Source organism: Macaca mulatta, chromosome 10 (genome assembly GCF_049350105.2).
Source record: "Macaca mulatta isolate MMU2019108-1 chromosome 10, T2T-MMU8v2.0, whole genome shotgun sequence".
NCBI lineage: Eukaryota > Metazoa > Chordata > Mammalia > Primates > Cercopithecidae > Macaca > Macaca mulatta.
In genome coordinates this window covers 31527791-31545083 of record NC_133415.1, presented here as the reverse complement: position 1 = coordinate 31545083, position 17293 = coordinate 31527791, and the positions used below count along the sequence as shown (strand labels likewise).

The following is a 17293-nucleotide window of genomic DNA, read 5'->3' as shown; positions in this document are numbered from 1 at the left end:
GGGACAGGGCCCACAGTAAGCCAGGCGTGGCCTTCACAGCACCCCATCTTCCAACATGGGCCCCAGAGGTACATTTCCAGGGCATGACTCTCAGCTGAAGTCCGTCCCCATGGAAGACCCTCCTCCCACTGGGCCAGGGAGCCAGCACGGCCCTACCCATGGCAGCCCTGACACAGCCTCTCCCCCAGGCACAGGTTTAGCCCCAACATGACCGAGCGCGAGGCTGCAAATTTCATCATGAAGGTCATCCAGAGCTGCTTCCTCAGCAACAGGTGAGTCCCCCGCCCTCCTGCCTTCACCCCCTGCCTCAGTGGCCCCTGGGCACCTGCAGGGCCTTTCCTGCACCAGGAGATGAGGATTCTGCTGTCCCCGAGCCGCCCCTCTCATGAAGACCCAAGCCTTGACAGGAGCTCTTGAGGAGCAGTGGGGCACTGGTTTAGGGGGCTGTGGTGTGCCAAGGGGAACACTTGGCAGAGGCCAGAGGCTGGGCCCAACTGGCCAGGGCTTGTGAGGCCAAGGGAGCAGTGGAGGCACAAGGCCAGGAGTAGTAGAACTGAATGTGGTGTCAGGCCTCCCTCCTCCCAGGAGGGCTGAGGAGTCAGACCTCACTCCTTCCCTGTGCCTGCCTCAGGCTGCTTTGTGGGCAGTGACTGGAAGTGCAAGCCGGGCTGCTGGTCACTACTGTGGTGGGAGTAGCTGGGTGCAGGGGGCCCTGGAGAGGGCTGGCTCAGGGTCCAAAGGCGGAGCACCAGGCTGACAGGCTCCCCGCTGTGGGAATCAGAGGCGGCTTTGAGGGGTCCAGCCTCAACAAAGGGAGGATGGCGAGCCCAGCAGGTGAGCCATCCCCGAAGGGGGCAGCACTTACACATGTGGGGTTAGTAGGGCCCTGAGGGGCATGTGGGGGCCCAAGGCTGTGCCATGGGACAGGCCACATCCAGACTAGGATGAGGGGCCCAGGCATGGCCGTCTGCATGGGGAACTGCCAGCTGGAGGAGTGTGAAAGGAAGCTGAGACCTGCCCCCAGGTGGCGCCCGGGTCCAGTGCCCTAACAAGGGCAGTGTGGAGACTGGGCACGGAAGGAGCTCTTGCTGAGAGGAAGCAGAGAAACCAGGCGGCCAGGACTTCAAGAGGGGCTGGGGCAGGGCGAGAAGGGGCTCTCCAGAGGTGCGAGGAGAGCATACAGACCCCTTGGGGGCATCTGGCCAGGACAAGCCAAGGGCCCCGAGGCCCATGTGGCAGAGCAGTGGCTCCCACAGATGGAAGCGGTTTGGCTGAGGAGCATGAGGTGGCCTTGGAGGCCCCCGGGTTGGAGCAGGAAATGTGGTCACTGGGTGGGGGAGGGCACGCCTGAGACATTTGTGCCTTCAGGTGCTGGGCAGCCATGAGGGGCTGATTGGACAGCGAGGGCTCCCTGCTGGGGAGGGACCTCAGACCCTGCTGACTCCTCACATCTCCCTTCACTCTTCCTTGGCCTTTCAGGAGCCGGACCTATGACATGATCCAGTACTATCAGAATGACATCCCCTACTGAGGAGGGGACCTCCAAGGCCCTCCGCCCCATGTGCCCTTGAAGCTGCCCCACAATCATGGAGCCCTGTGACCTCCCCGCCCTGCCACCACATGCAGTGGACAGACCTGTGGCCGGAAGAGCCTGGTAGCGCCTCCTGGGGCAGCACGTGGGTGGCGCAGCCTTGGTAACGCCATGGACTGCAGTGACAATCATTGGATGGTGCTGTCTATGCACAGGTGTGAGTCCTCTGTTTGCACTGGACATATTCCCTACCTGTCTTATTTCATAGGTACATGAAGTATTTTCTTGTGTATAAAAAAAAGATACAAGATTTAACCAACATCAACAAAATAAAAACCCAAAATAGTGCTGTGTTGGAATCTGTGAGGTTTTGTGTCAAGTCCTAAGTCCACCTTCAGCCAAGGGGCAGTTCCTGGATTTGCCCCTAGAGAGGGGGGCCCAGGGTTGCCCGCACTCATAGGCTGGGGCCCAGGAGCACAGGTTGTGGCTTAACAAGCATGAGAGTCCCACAATCTTACCAAGGCGCAGGTGCACCAAAGCACACACTGTGTTTTTCCTGAGTACTCTCTGCCCGCTCCAAAGCTGTCTCCCTCAGGGCTGCCATGGGGGCCTGTCTGTGGCTCTCCGCAGCATCCTCCCAATGCTCTAGTCTTTCCCTCTTACTCATTTTCAAGTGCTGTGCTCTGGAACTCCAAAATCTTTGTGTGACTAGACCCAGCAAGCATCTACTCCCACCTACCGAGGCCCTGCATCTGAAGCAGATAGGTCTTTCTGAAGACCTGAAACAAATTAGAAACTCCAAAAGATCAGCTCAACAGCAGGTAAGAGAGAAAATCAGTGATCAGAACAGTGAAATGACCAAAAATGGAGTGTGAAAGAAAGGAAAGGAAAGCCAAGCGGGGTGGCTCCTAATCCCAGCATTTCGGCAGGCCAAAGCAGGAGGATTGCTTGAGCCCAGGAGTTCAAGACCAACATAAGCAACATGGCAAGACCCTGTCTCTACAAAAAAAAATGTTAAATTAGCCACGTGGTGGTGCATGCCTGTAGTCCCAGCTACTCAGGAGGTAAGATCACTTGAGCCCAAGAGCAAGGATCCAGTGAGCTGTGATTGTACCACTGCACTCCAACCTGGGTAACAGGGTCCAAAAAAAAAAGAGTTGAATGAAAAGCTCCAATCAACTTTTTTTTTTTTTTAAGACGAGTCTCACTGTCGCCCAGGCTGGAGTGCATGGTGCGATCTCTGCTCACTGCAATCTGTCTCCCAGGTTCAAGCAATTCTCCTACCTCAGCCTCCTAAGTAGCTGGGATTTCAGCTGCCCGCCACTACACCCAGCTAATTTTTATACTTTTAGTGGAGAAGGGGTTTCGTCATGTTGGCCAGGCTGATCTTGAACTGGCTTCAGGTGATCTGCCCGCCTTGGCCTCCCAAAGTGCTGGGATTGGAGCCACCGTGCCCGGCTCCAGTCAACTTTTAATGGGATTTCCAGAGTTGAAAAACACAAATATTCAGCTTTAGGAAGCACAGTTGAGTCCCAGCTGTACAAATAAAAATAGAGGCTGGGCACAGTGGCTCGCATGTGTAATCCCACCACTTTGGGAGGCTGAGGTGAGTGGATTGCTGGAATCCAGCAGTTTGAGACCAGCCTGAGCAACATGGCAAGACCCCATCTCTACAAAAAATACAACAGTTATCCTGGCATGGTGGTACAGGCCTGTAGTCCCAGGTCCCAGCTACTAAGGAAGCTGAGGAGGGAGGATCTCTTGAGCCCGGGAGGTGAAGGTTGCAGTGAGCCAAGATCACGCCATTGCACTCCAGCCTGGGTGACAGAGTGAGACTGTCTCAATAAAAAATATGAATCGGCCGGGCACGGTGGCTCAAGCCTGTAATCCCAGCACTTTGGGAGGCTGAGACGGGCGGATCACGAGGTCAGGAGATCGAGACCAGCCTGGCTAACACGGTGAAACCCCGTCTCTACTAAAAATACAAAAAACTAGCCGGGCGAGGTGGCGGGCGCCTGTAGTCCCAGCTATTTGGGAGGCTGAGGCAGGAGAATGGCGTAAACCTGGGAGGCAGACCTTGTAGTGAGCTGAGATCCGGCCACTGCACTCCAGCCTGGGTGACAGAGCAAGACTCTGTCTCAAAAAAAAAAAAAAAAAAAAATATGAGTCAATGTACAAGTTAAAAGGACTTTTAAGCTGGGCACAGTGGCTCACGCCTGTAATCCCAGCACTTTGGGAGGCCGAGGCAGGTGGATCACGAGGTCAGGAGATCGAGACCATCCTGGCTAACTCGGTGAAACCCCCGCCTTTACTAAAAATACAAAAAAAAAAAAATTAGCCGGGCGTGGTGGCAGGCGCCTGTAGTCAGTCCCAGCTACTCGGGAGGCTGAGGCAGGAGAATGGCATGAACCCGGGAGGCGGAGCTTGCAGTGAGCCGAGATCACGCCACTGCACTCCAGCCTGGGCGACAGAGCGAGACTCTGTCTCAAAAACAAAAAAAAAGGCCGGGTGCGGTGGCTCAAGCCTGTAATCCCAGCACTTTGGGAGGCCAAGGCAGGTGGATCACGAGGTCAGGAGATTGAGACCATCCTGGCTAACATGGTGAAACCCCGTCTCTACTAAAAATACAAAAAACTAGCCGGGCGAGGTGGCGGGCGCCTGTAGTCCCAGCTACTCGGAGGCTGAGGCAGGAGAATGGCATGAACCTGGGAAGCGGAGCTTGCAGTGAGCCGAGATCGCGCCACTGCACTCCAGCCTGGGTGACACAGCACAAGACTCCGTCTCAAAAAAAAAAAAAAAAAAAAAGGACTTTCAAAAGATATTAATCCAAAAGAAAGCAGGAAAGGAGAACATAATAGACTTACCACCCCAATTTAAAAGTCAGAGATTATAAACAAGAAGTGAGACCCAGTTATGTGCTGATTATAACCAAAGCACTTTACATATGAAGACATAGATCTATGGAAAAAAGACTGGCCATACATAATCATCATGTGTATGGCTGTTTATGGAGCATTTCACAATAAGCAATTGATGAGCTACCAACAAGGAAGTAAACACAGGAGCCCTGAACAAGCCTGTCACCCACCTGGACCTGCTGGGTATTTGTAAAACACTTGTCAGCCTGGCACGGTGGCTAATGCCTATAATCCCAACACTGTGGGAAGCCAGGCCGGGCGGATCATGAGGTCAAGAGGTTGAGACCATCCTGGCCAACATGGTGAAAAATACAAAAATTAGCTGGGCATGGCGGCATGCACCTGTAGTCCCAGCTACTTGGGAGGCTGAGGCAGGAGAATCACTTGAACCCAGGAGGCGGAGGTTGGAGTGAGCTGAGATTGCACACCACTGTACTCCAGCCTGGCAACAGAGCAAGACTCCATCTCAAAAAAAAAAATCACTGTCAACAGCAATAGTACTTTCTTCTCAATGTTCATTACAAGCTTTGTGCTGGGCCACAAAACAAGTCTCAGTAAATGAAATAGAATTAAAATCATGCAAAGTATGTTATCTGGCCACAGTGGAAATTAGGAATCACTAACAGTAAGGTATCTGTTGGCCAGGCACGGTGGCTCATGCCTGTAATTACAGCACTTTGGGGAGGCCGAGGTGGGTGGATCACGAGGTCAGGAGATCAAGACCATCCTGGCTAACACAGTGAAACTCCGTCTCTACTAAAAATACAAAAAATTAGCTGGGTGTGGTGGTGGGTGCCTGTAGTCCCAGCTACTTGGGAGGCTGAGGCAGGAGAATGGTGTAAACCCAGGAGGCAGAGCTTGCAGTGAGCCGAGATCATGCCACTGCACTCCAGCCTAGGCGACAGAGCGAGACTCCGTCTCACAAAAAAAAAAGTAGCACATGTGATCAGAGGGAAAAAACAAGCATTAAGATGCTTTAAGGCAGTTTAGGGGAAGATGACAGCGATGAGCTGAGCTCAAGTAGTAAGAATACCAGAATACAGAGTGTGACTTCCCAAATAAACAGAAAGGGGAGCATTGAAAAATCAGGATCAACATACTACAAATGGTAGAAATATATTCAGATATAGTAGAAATAATTTCAAATCACAATACTTGAAAAAGGGAGCTTGTCAAATTGGCAAAAAAGTGTCAAATGCTATGTACAAGTTTCTGGCAATATGGCAAATTATATATCCTGAAAAACTGAAAATGCTGTTTATAATACTGGGGAGTGGATCTAAATCCATGAGCTGTAAAAAAGGAAGGAATCTTTGGAGGCTAAAAAACCAAGCTCCTAGGCCGGGCACGGTGGCTCAAGCCTGTAATCCCAGCACTTTGGGAGGCCGAGACGGGCGGATCACGAGGTCAGGAGATCGAGACCAGCCTGGCTAACACGGTGAAACCCCGTCTCTACTAAAAAATACAAAAAACTAGCCGGGCGAGGTGGCGGGCGCCTGTAGTCCCAGCTACTCGGGAGGCTGAGGCAAGAGAATGGCGTAAACCCGGGAGGCGGAGCTTGCAGTGAGCTGAGATCCGGCCACTGCACTCCAGCCTGGGAGACAGAGCGAGACTCCGTCTCAAAAAAAAAAAAAAAAAAAAAAAAAAAAATCCAAGCTCCTACAGGACATGGGAGACAGATGACGAACCCACGAGCTTCATCCCTTGAGGAGTTTATTAGGCGACCTTGGTCTACACTCTCAGGAGAGGAGTGCACCAGAAATAAAGCCAGGTGCCCTGGAGTCCACCTGGAGCCAGGCGCGGGGCGCTGCACTTAGGTGGGCAGCAGCCCGTTAGCGCGCAGCTCCAGCAGCGGGGACAGTGTGTAGCGCAGGCGGCGCAGCGTCGTCTCCGAGGTGAGGCTCCGGAGCCACGCGGAGATGGTGCCAGGGTCCAACAGCACAGTCCAGAGCAGCGACAGCCCCAGGAAGAGGAGCGGCAGCGTCAGCAGCACCTGCAGCGCGCCCAGCACGCACCGCCTGAGGGGCGAAAGGCGGGCAGGTGGGCGGCGACTCGGACGTGTACCTGGGGGACCGCGGCCGCGCCCACCGCCCTGCTCACCTGATGGCCAGCGCGCACCGGCCGCCGAACAGCCGCATCTCCTGCGGAGAGAGGGGGCCTCATCCAGCTACCTCCGCGCCCGCGGAGCCGGCCGGGTTTCCAGGAGGAGGGGGAGGCGGCCCGGCGCCGGGATGGGGAGGGGTGTCCCGCTCCAGCCCGCCCCGCCTGGACCCGCGCAGGCGCTCACTCGGTCCGCCCTGGCCATCTCCTCCATGAGCGACTCGGTGCTATACTGCACTCCGCGAAGCTGTCCGTCACACCTGCGGGGACAGGCATGCAGGTGGGAGCCCGGCCCGGCCCCACAGTGCCCCGCCGCGCCCGCAGGCCCAACTCCCTTACGGTTCCCGGCCACTCTGCCAGGCGTCCAGCTCCTCCGCAGCCTCCATCACCTTCACCTGCACCTCCTGGAGCGGGTGAGAGTGCGGACTGAGGCCTCGGGGAGGCGTCCTGGCGGCGGGTTGGGAGACCTGCCGCCCCAGGTCTGGGGGAGGAGAGGCGGGAGGCACCTTGGCGTCCGAGTGGGGCCGCACCTGCAGGACTACGGTCTGCTCCTGGAATATGGCCCAGGCCTCAGCTGTCTGCAGCGCGCCCTGGGTGTGGACACCTGGGTTAGACTCCGGGGAGACACGCCCTTCCCCACCCACACTCGAAAGCTGACCCTCCAACAGAACCCACTTCTGCCCTCACCTGCTGCAGTTTCTCCTCCTGCAAGGCGCACTTGGTCTCCGCCAGCTCCAGTTCATTCTTGAGAAGGACCCAGGGAATGTCAGGAGGTCCGCAGGCCGACACCCCGCTGCCCCTCCGGGCCCCGCCCGTGGCCCTCAGCGCCCGTCCCCAGGCGACCATGACCCTGCCCACGTCCTCAGGACCCATCGTAAGCAACGCCCCAGTTAGTCGTGGCCCCACCCCCTCCGCTCTCCGCCCCTATTCTAGCCCTCAGGGCCCCGCCCCCATGCGATTATGCTCCGCCCACATCCCCGCCCAGTCCACGCTGTCAGGGCCTGCCGCAAGCCACACCCCCAGGTGGTCATGGCCCCGCTCATGCTGCTGCTCCGCCTCTACTAAAGACCTCAGGGTCCAGCTCAAGCACCTGCAGCGTCACCAATTGGGCTGCGAGTTGCTGCTCCGTGCTCTTCTGGCTCTGCTGTTCCCCTCCGTAGTAGAAGAGCTAGGGGCGGGGCTTGTAAAGGCGGGGTTTACCGACTTCTGGAGGAACGGGTGTCGGGGTGACAGGGACGGAGAGGCAACAAGGGCGGGGACCAGGGCAGGACTTCCGAGAGGAACCAAGAGACAGACCCTCCCATCTCCCGCACGTACCTGACTAGACAGCTCCTCCCACTGCTCCTGCAGCTGCCTGTTGTACTGCTCCTGCGGACAGGGTCCTGGGGCGGTGCCGGCCTCTCCGCCGGTCCTGCCTCACCCCACCCCCGGATCCCGCCCCCTTCCGCCCACCCTGCCCCACTCCACCGTGGATCCAGCCCCATTCCAGGACTCTTACTCACCAAGTCCTCCTTGTGGCGCTCCGCCTCCTCCAGCCTTCTGCGCACCCGCTCCGCGCGCTCCCGCGCCGCCTCGCGCGCCTCCCCTTGCAGAGGTTGTACTGCCTGGCTTCGCCTCCGCAGCAGGCTGCAGAGGGAAACTGAGGTTGGCGCTACAAGGCGGACTGGGTTGCTCAGGATCCCGCAGTCACCGGGAAGGACCAGCTGCAGGCTCATGATTGGGAACGGGGAAGTCCTGACCGAGTCCCCCACCTGGGTCCGCTGGGTGGATCGCCCGTTCCCCAAGCGCCTAGAGCAGAGGTGCGGGCCCGGGCGGATCGGCCTGGTACTCTGCGAAGCCCCTCGCGGCGCTGCCTGCGGGACGGACCCTCACGCGCCCGCCAGGTGGAGCGGCGTTCCCCGCGCACCTTCGCTCCCGCTCGCTCAGGTCCTGCAGGCGCCGGTTGAGGCTCTCGCTCTCGGCCTCGAGCCCGCGCATCAGCTTCTCTAGCTCCTGCTTCCGCTGGCGACCATCTCGGTTATCCTTCTGCAACTGCAGCAGCAGCTCCTGCGTCGCGGCCATGGCTGTGGAGACCGTGCCTAAACGCCGCCCGCCTAGGGGACCCAGCCTGCGGCTGGCGGGCGTCACAATGGGCAGCAGGGAGCGCCTAGCGGGCTGTACCACAACGGGCGGCAGGGGGAGCCCAAGCGCAACCTGACACATGCCTCTTCTCACACCAGCTAGAGACAGGTCAGGCCGGTCACACTTAGTCCACCACTGATGAAAATTGTGTCAAAGAGCTAATTGGATCAATGAAAGATTAATAAAATACTAAGACCAAATGCAGGCAAGTTGAAGATTGGTTCCCCCACATAGCAGATGGCACTCGGAAACTGATCGATCTCTTGTAGAAAAGAACCCATAAATATGTTCATATCTTTTGACCCAATTATCCCTCTCCTGGGAAATTTATCCCAGGAAGGAGAAAAAATATTTTTTCTTTTTTTGAGACAGAGTCTCGCTGTGTCTCCCCGGCTGGAGTGCAGTGGCGCTATCTCGGCTCACTGCAAGCTCTGCCTCCCGGATTCACGCCATTCTCCTGCCTCAGCCTCCCGGGTAGCTGGGACTAGAGACGCCTGCCACTATGCCCGGCTTTTTTTTTTTTTTTTTTTTTTTAGTAGAGACGGGGTTTCACTGTGTTAGCCAGGATGGTCTCGATCTCCTGACCTCGTGATCCACCTGCCTCAGCCTCCCAAAGGGCTACAGGCGTGAGCCACCGCGCCCAGCCGAGAAAAAATAATTTAAACCCACTGTGCATTAAATGGTTCGCTGAAGTGGTTACAGTAGCCACAAAAAAAAGGAAACAATTTTAATGATTAATATGTGTTTGGGTATTTATTATGTGGCATGCCTAGAGCTATGATGATGTCTGGTGAAAAAGAATTTGATTTAGCATTTATGCTAAAGTAACTAAGATAAAATACATGACAAGATCCGCAAAGGAAACAGGAGGAAGATAAGCTCTTTCATTGCTTGGTGAGACTGTAAGTAAACTCGTCCTTTTATTTATTATTATTTTAGAGACAAAGGTCTTGCTGTCACCAGGCTGGAGTACAGTGGCACAATCAAGGCTCAGAGCAGCCTCAATCTCCCAGGCCCAAGTGATCCTTCCGCCTTAGCCTCCCAACTTGTCCTTTTAAAATCTGCCTTTATTTGTCGAGTACAATTATGAACTTGGATGCAAAAATCCAAAATAAATTACTAACAAAATCTAAAGGGAAACAGATCGAGACCATCCTGGCTAACACGGTGAAACCCCGTCTCTACCAAAAATACAAAAAACTAGCCGGGCGACGTGGCGGGCGCCTGTAGTCCCAGCTACTCGGGAGGCTGAGGCAGAAGAATGGCCTAAACCCGGGAGGCGGAGCTTGCAGTGAGCTGAGATCCCGCCACTGCACTCCAGCCTGGGAGACACAGCGAGACTCCGTCTCAAAAAAAAATAGTGTATGCTTTTTTTTTTTTTTTTTTTTTTTTTTTTTTTTTTAAGAGTCAGGGTCCCATTGTAACCCTGGTTGGAGTGCAGTGGCACCATCACAAGCTCACTGCAGCCGCAAACTTTAGGGCTCAAGCGATCCTCCCGCCTCTCACCCTTTAAGTAGTAGTAGTAAACGGCTGGGCATGGTGGCTCACGCCTGTAATCCCAGTAATTTGGAAGGCTGAGGCGGGTGGATCACAAGGTCAGGAGATCAAGACCATCCTGGCCTACGTGGTGAAACCCCACCTCTACTAAAATACAAAAAAAAAAAATTTAGCCGGATATGGTGGTGCGTGTCTATAGTCCCAACTACTCGGGAGGCTGAGGCAGGGGAATCGAACCCGGGAGGCAGAGGTTACAGTGAGCTGAGATTGCACCACTGCACTCCAGCCTGGTGACAGAGCGAGGCTCCGTCTCAAAAACAAAAAAAATAGTAGTAGTAGGGGCCGAGCGCTGTGGCTCACGCCTGTAATCCCAGCACTTTGGGAGGCCAAGGTGGGTGGATCACCTGAGGTCTGGAGTTTGAGACCAGCCTGGCCAACATGGTAAAACCCCATCTCTACTAAAAATACAAAAAATTAGCTGGGCGTGGTGGCCTGTAATCCCAGCTACTTGGGAGGAGGCAGGAGAATCACATAAAACCAGGAGGCGGAGGTTGCAGTGAGCCGAGATCGCGCCACTGCACTCCAGCCTGGGCAACAGTATGAGCCTCCATCTCAAAAAAAATAAAAATAAAAATAAGTAGTAGAAGAGGCTGGGCACAGTGGCTCATGCCTGTAATCTCAGCACTTTGGGAGGCCGAGGGGGGTGGATCACGAGGTCAGGAATTCAAGACCAGCCTGACCAACATGGTGAAACCCCATCTCTACTAAAAATACAAGATTACCTGGGCATGGTGGCGAGCGCCTGTAATCCCAGCTACTCTGGAGGCTGAGGCAGGAGAATCACTTGAACAGGGGAGGCGAAGGTTGCAGTAAGCCAAGATCACGCCATTGCATTCCAGCCTGGGCAACAGAGCAAAACTCGTCTCAAAAAAAATCTAGTAGGAAAGCTTGAAGAATCTGCACACACAGTTGGTTGCCTACCAACCTTATTTTTTTTTTTTTCCTTTTTTTTTTGAAATGCAGTCTTGCTGTGTCACCCAGACTGGAGTGCAGTGGCATGATCTTGACTCACTGCAACCTCCACCTCCCAGGTTCAAGCGATTCTCCTGTCTCAGCCTCCCGAGTAGCTGGGATTACAGGCACCCGCCACCACACCCAGCTAACTTTTGTATTTTTAGTACAGATGGGGTTTCACCTTGGTCAGGCTGGTCTTGAACTCCTGACCTCAAGTGATCCACTCACCTCGGCCTCCCATTACAGGCAGGAGCCACCACACCTGGCCGCCTAGCAACCGCTTAAAACTGCTCTCTCTCTCTCTCTCTTCCTTCTTGCTGATACAAGCCCCTAAATTTGTTCTTCTGGGCAGCCAGGCCCATCCTCTCCCCAGGTGTAAAGCAGGACTGGTCTAAACCAACCATGGATGTCTCACTTCCCTTGTAGAATTCTGCCTCTGAAACACTAGGGAAAGTTGGCTGTGGGCTTCTGAGAGGTTTGAGTTTCTGCGAAAGGACACATGGGAGCAACATTGTCTTTGTCCTACGGGCTGGAACTGCTCTAGCCACCTTGTAACCATGAGGGACCTAAAAGAGCAAGTCAATATGCTATATCTTATGTGTCTCTTTAGGGAGCTGGGAGCCCCCACCTCTAATGGGCAAGAACTAGGACTTACGCTGGTTCCTAAGGCAACCTACAGCACATGGGAACAGAACCAAGACTAAACTACAGGGCAAGGAGGATTTTTTTTTTTTTTTTTTTTTTTTTTTTTTGAGACGGAGTCTCGCTCTGTCACCCCGGCTGGAGTGCAGTGGCCGGATCTCAGCTCACTGCAAGCTCCGCCTCCCAGGTTCCCGCCCTTCTCCTGCCTCAGCCTCCCGAGTAGCTGGGACTACAGGCGCCCGCCACCTCGTCCGGCTAGTTTTTTGTATTTTTTAGTAGAGACGGGGTTTCACCGTATTAGCCAGGATGGTCTCGATCTCCTGACCTCGTGATCCACCCGTCTCGGCCTCCCAAAGTGCTGGGATTACAGGCTTGAGCCACCGTGCCCGGCCGGCAAGGAGGATTTGAGGTAGGCACCCCCATGACCACATGACAACTTATGCTGAATAAACTGGCTCGTGATAAGAGGAGAAATAAAATTAGATGTTGCCGAGTGCCGTGGTGCATGCCTTAAGTCCTAGCGACTCAGGAGGTTAAAGCAGAAGGATCTCTTGAGGTCCAGAGTTCAAGTCCAGCCTGAGAAACAGAGTGAGACCCCATTTCTAAAATAATACAATTTTTAAAAATTGGCCAGGTGTGGTGGCACACACCTGTAATCCCAGCACTTTGGGAGGCCAAGGCGGGTGGATCACCTGAGGTCAGGAGTTTGAGACCAGCCTGGCCAACATGGCAAAACCCCGTCTCTACTAAAAATACAAAAATTAGCCGGGTGTGGTGGCAGGTGCCTGTAATCCCAGCTGCTAGGGAGGCTGAGGCAGGAGAATCACTTGAACAAGGTCAGGAATTCAAGGAGGTGGCGGAGGTTGCAGTGAGCCGAGATCACGCCATTGCACTCCAGCCTGGGAGACAGAGCGAGATTCCATCTCAAAAAAACAAAACAAAAATTTATTTTTTTTTTGTAGGGATAGAGTCTCATTTGTTGCACAGGATGGTCTCAAAATTCAAGTGATCCTCCTCCATTGGCCTCTTAAAGTTCTTAATGCTTTGCTCTTATAAGTTTGTGAACATGTAAGAAACTTCACCATGGCACTTACCCCACAGTGGATTGCAGAAATAGAAATAGAAATAGAAAAAATTAGCCAGGCGTGGTGGCGGGTTGGAGAATGGCATGAACCCAGGAGGCGGAGCTTGCAATGAGCCGAGATCACACCACTGCACTCCAGCCTGGGCGACAGAGCAAGGCTCCATCTCAAAAAAAAAGAAAAAATTTAAAATGAGTTGGGTGTGGCGGTGTGTGCCTGTAGTCCTGGATACTCAGAAGACTGAGCTGGGAGGATCTCTTGGGCCCCGGAGTTTAAGGCTGCATTGAGCTATAATGCCACTACACTCCAGCCTGGGCAACAGTGAGACCCCAACTCAATCAATCAACCAATAAAAAATGTCTTCAGATCAGGCGCGGTGACTCATGCCTATAATCCCAGCACTTTGGGAGGCTGAGGCGGGTGGATCACTTGAGGTCAGGTGTTCAAGATCAGCCTGGCCAACATGGCGAAACACTGTCTCTACTTAAAAAAGCAAACAAACAAAAAAATTAGACCGGGCGTGGTGGTTCAAGCGATTCTCCAGCCTCAGCCTCCCAAGTAGTTGGGACTACAGATGCCCGCCACTTCTGGCTAATTTTTGTATTTTCAATAGAGATAGGGTTTCATTATGTTGGTCAGGCTGGTCTCAAACTCCTTACTTCAAATGATCCACCTGCCTCAGCCTCCCAAAGTACTGGGATTACAGGCATGAGCCATCGCACCTGGCCAGTATTTTTCAATTTTAATTTTTTGTTAGACTAGATCTTGCTGTGTCACCCAGGCTGACCTAGCTCACTGCGGTCTTGAAATCCTGGGCTCAAGGAATCCTCCCACTCAGCTCCCCCAGTAGCTGGGACTACAGCATGGCTGATTTTTTTTTTGTAGAAATGAGGTCTCACGGCTGGGCGCGGTGGCTCAAGCCTGTAATCCCAGCACTTTGGGAGGCCAAGACGGGCGGATCACGAGGTCAGGAGATCAAGACCATCCTGGCTAACACGGTGAAACCCCGTCTCTACTAAAAAAACACACACACACAAAAACTAGCCGGGCGAGGTGGCGGGCGCCTGTAGTCCCAGCTACTTGGGAGGCTGAGGCAGGAGAATGGTGTAAACCCGGGAGGCGGAGCTTGCAGTGAGCTGAGATCTGGCCACTGCACTCCGGCCTGGGAGACAGAGTGAGACTCCGTCTCAAAAAAAAAAAAAAAAAAAGAAATGAGGTCTCACTATGTTGACCAGGCTGGTATGGAACTCCTGGGCTCAAGTGATCCACCGACCTTGGCCTCCCAAAATGCTGGGATTACAGGCATGTGCCACCGCACCTGGTACCTGTGTATTCTAATTAATAATCATTTGATTCTAAAGATTGCTAAGATCTTTTCTTATTCTGTCACCCATGTTTCATCCCAAGTGGATAGTTTAGGCTCCGTGAGTGAAGCCTAAACACCTCACTCATTCCTAGGGAATTGAGAAGTGAAATGGGGGGGGGGGGACTGAAATGAGACAGATGAAAACAAAGGACTCCCATAGACCACTTAAAATAAGCTGGGATCTCCTAAAATCAACAGCAAGCCCTGAAAATAATGTTGACAGTGAGAAATAGAAAATGAGGTTTACTCCATGTTTTTTTTTTTCAGACAGAGTCTCGCTCTGTTGCCCAGGCTGGAGTGCAGTTGCATGATCTTGGCTCACTGCAACCTCCACCTCCTGGGTTCAAGCGATTCTCCTACCTGGGACTACAGGCACCCACCACCACACCCAGCTAATTTTGTATTTTTAGTAGAGAGAGGGTTTTACCATGTTGGCCAGGCTGGTCTCAATCACCCGACCTCAGGTGATCCACCTGCTTCAGTCTCCCAAAGAGTTGGAATTGGCCGGGCGCGGTGGCTCAAGCCTGTAATCCCAGCACTTTGGGAGGCCGAGACGGGCGGATCACGAGGTCAGGAGATCGAGAGACGATCCCGGCTAACACGGTGAAACCCCGTCTCTACTAAAAAATACAAAAAAATAGCCGGGCGAGGTGGCGGGCGCCTGTAGTCCCAGCTACTCGGGAGGCTGAGGCAGGAGAATGGCGTAAACCCGGGAGGCAGAGCTTGCAGTGAGCTGAGATCCGGCCACTGCACTCCAGCCTGGGTGACAGAGCAAGACTCCGTCTCAAAAAAAAAAAAAAAAAAGAGTTGGAATTACAGGCATAAGCTACCACGCCTGGCTTTTTTTTTTTTTTTTTTTTTTTTGAGATCAAGTCTCACTCTGTTGCCAGGTTGGGGAGCAGTGGCGCCATCCAAGCTCACTGCAGCCTTGACCTCCTGTGCTCAGTGCAGTCCTCCTGCCTTAACCTCCCAAAGCACTGGGACTACAGATGTTAACATTTATTATTTTTATATATATATATTTTTTTTTTAATTTTTTTTGAGACAGAGTCTCGCTCAGTGGCCCAGTCTAGAGTGCAGTGGCCGGATCTCAGCTCACTGCAAGGTCCACCTCCCAGGTTCCCGCCATTCTCCTGCCTCAGCCTCCCGAGTAGCTGGGACTACAGGTGCCCGCCACCTCGCCCGGCTAGTTTTTTGTATTTTTTAGTACAGACGGGGTTTCACCGTGTTAGCCAGGATGGTCTCGGCCTCCCAAAGTGCTGGGATTACAGGCTTGAGCCACCGCGCCTGGCCTATTTATATATATTTTTGGGACAGTGTCACTGTTGTTGCCCAAGCTGGAGTGCAATGGCACTATCTCAGCTCACCACAACCTCCACCTCCAGGGTTCAAGCAATTCTCCTGCCTCAGTCTCCCAAGTGGTTGGAATTACAGGCACTCGCCACCATGCCCAGCTATTTTTTTGTATTTTTAGTAGAAACGGGGTTTCACCATGTTGGCCAGGCTGGTCTCAAACTCCTGACGTCAGGTGATCCGCCTGCCTCAGCCTCCCAAAGTGCTAAGATTACAGGCGTGAGCCACCATGCCCGGCCAGGCATTAACATTTATATAAACTAAATACACAGGGTGAGTACAGGGGGTTGGTAGGACAAGGAGGAGGATGGGATCAGAAAGGAGGCGGCGGGAGCACCCACCAGGAATGAGGACAAGGGACATGAATGCTGTGCACCAGGAGGGGACGTTCTGCAAACGAACACTCTGCAGGTCTGAAGGAGAGTTTCGGAAGCCTGCTATAATCAAGCACTGGGTCCCCTTTCACTAATGTTGAGAAATGCAAGCAAGACTGAAGGTATTTTGGTTACTTACAGTGGACTCAAAATGACCACAGATTGTCTGCAGTTCTCACCACCAGTAGGTGGAGCCTGTTTCCCCAGCTCAGGAATCGAGGCTCAACCTTGGGTCAAATTGCTCTGACAGACAGGATGATGCAGAAAATACTTTGTGTGCCTCCAGAGCCTGGACCTCAGAGTCTTTCTAGCCCCTCTTTTTTTTTTTTTCCCCCTGAGACAGAGTCTTGCTTGGTTGCCCAGGCCAGAGTACAGTAGCACAATCATGGCTCACCGCAGCCTTAACCTCCTGGGACCAAGCAGTCCCTGTACCTCAGCCTCCCGAATAGCTGGGACTGGCAGCAGCACCCACCAGCAGGCATGCCGGCAAACCCCCAGCCACCAGTCAGCCCTGGGATGACCACAGCTGGGCAAGAGCACCCAGGCAAGGTCTGCAGAACCTTTCGAGCACAAGGCCTGTTATGCAGCAAAGAATTACTGGACGTTCATATTACCCGCAAAGGATTACTAGTGACTGAATTGTACTCCTATGAATGTGACACTATGCAGCAACCAGGTGACTGGGGTGGGGTGGCTTTACATGAGCTATTCTTGACATCTCGTGTTATAATTTGTCCCCTAGCTGTCAAAGGTGAGGTGGGGGAGAGGTGGGGCGGGGACAGAACATGGGGAGAGGAGCTGCTGCATTTCAGCCCCCACCTTACTGTGCACACGACTTCTGTGAGTGTGTTCAATCCTTACAACCCAAAGGAGCTGGCACTGAAGCCTTCCATTTACATAGAGGAGGGACACAAGGGTGCAGGTGTCCTGATGCTCCACCACCAGCCTTGGATTCACACCGAAGGTTAGGAAGGTGCTATCCACTAGTGCTGGGCCTGGGGAAAGTCATTTAGGATCTGCTGCTTCTCTTTCAGATAAACTATAGAACTGTCTTGTCAAATTCTCCCAAATACATTGTTGGGATGTGATAAGAGTTGCGGAAAAAAAAGCCTGTATGTGAAGCGTATATATTAAAAGGGAAGAATGGGCTGGGAACAGTGGCTCACACCTGTAATCCCAGCACTTTGGGAGGTCAAAGTGGGAGGCTCACTTGAGCCCAGGAGTTCCAGACCAGCTGGGGCAACATAGCAAGACCCCATCTTCAAAAACAAAATATTCAAATAAAAATTTAAAAG

The 17293-nt window shown here is 53.4% G+C and overlaps 2 protein-coding genes across 11 annotated transcripts in view; one reads left to right on the top strand and one right to left on the bottom strand.

Annotated features, from left to right (window-relative positions):
• The window catches only part of PI4KA (phosphatidylinositol 4-kinase alpha), a 146813-nt gene extending 144923 nt beyond the window's left edge, over positions 1 to 1890 (top strand). For all 7 annotated transcript variants that reach the window (XR_013399527.1, XR_013399528.1, XR_013399529.1 and 4 more), the window contains 2 exons: positions 189 to 272; positions 1480 to 1890. Coding sequence is in view for 4 of the 7 variants with exons in the window: in XM_077950618.1 (XP_077806744.1) it covers positions 189 to 272; positions 1480 to 1531 (136 nt within the window). In the remaining 3 variants the exon portion in view is untranslated. The remainder of the gene's footprint in view (positions 1 to 188; positions 273 to 1479) is intronic.
• Positions 1891 to 6145: 4255 nt separating this feature from the next.
• On the bottom strand, positions 6146 to 8927 carry TMEM191C (transmembrane protein 191C). 4 transcript variants are annotated; one of them, XM_015149749.3, is made up of 10 exons: positions 8456 to 8832; positions 8052 to 8175; positions 7867 to 7917; positions 7640 to 7717; positions 7237 to 7293; positions 7080 to 7139; positions 6889 to 6953; positions 6737 to 6809; positions 6550 to 6590; positions 6146 to 6467 (listed from the first exon to the last, which is right to left on the bottom strand). In XM_015149749.3, exons 1-10 carry the CDS (start codon positions 8749 to 8751, stop codon positions 6263 to 6265), a joined length of 1050 nt encoding a protein of 349 aa, XP_015005235.1. In that variant the 5' UTR covers positions 8752 to 8832; the 3' UTR covers positions 6146 to 6262.
• Between the last annotated feature and the right edge of the window lie 8366 nt (positions 8928 to 17293).

Coding starts and splice junctions, on each gene's coding strand:
- TMEM191C (XM_015149747.3), bottom strand. CDS start 8,751: ATGTGTCAGGTTGCGCTTGGGCTCCCCCTGCCGCCCGTTGTGGTACAG. Junction 8,176..8,455: donor CTGAGCGAGCGGGAGCGAAG/GTGCGCGGGGAA, acceptor TTCCCTCTGCAG/CCTGCTGCGGAGGCGAAGCC. Junction 7,918..8,051: donor AGCGCCACAAGGAGGACTTG/GTGAGTAAGAGT, acceptor CCCTGTCCGCAG/GAGCAGTACAACAGGCAGCT.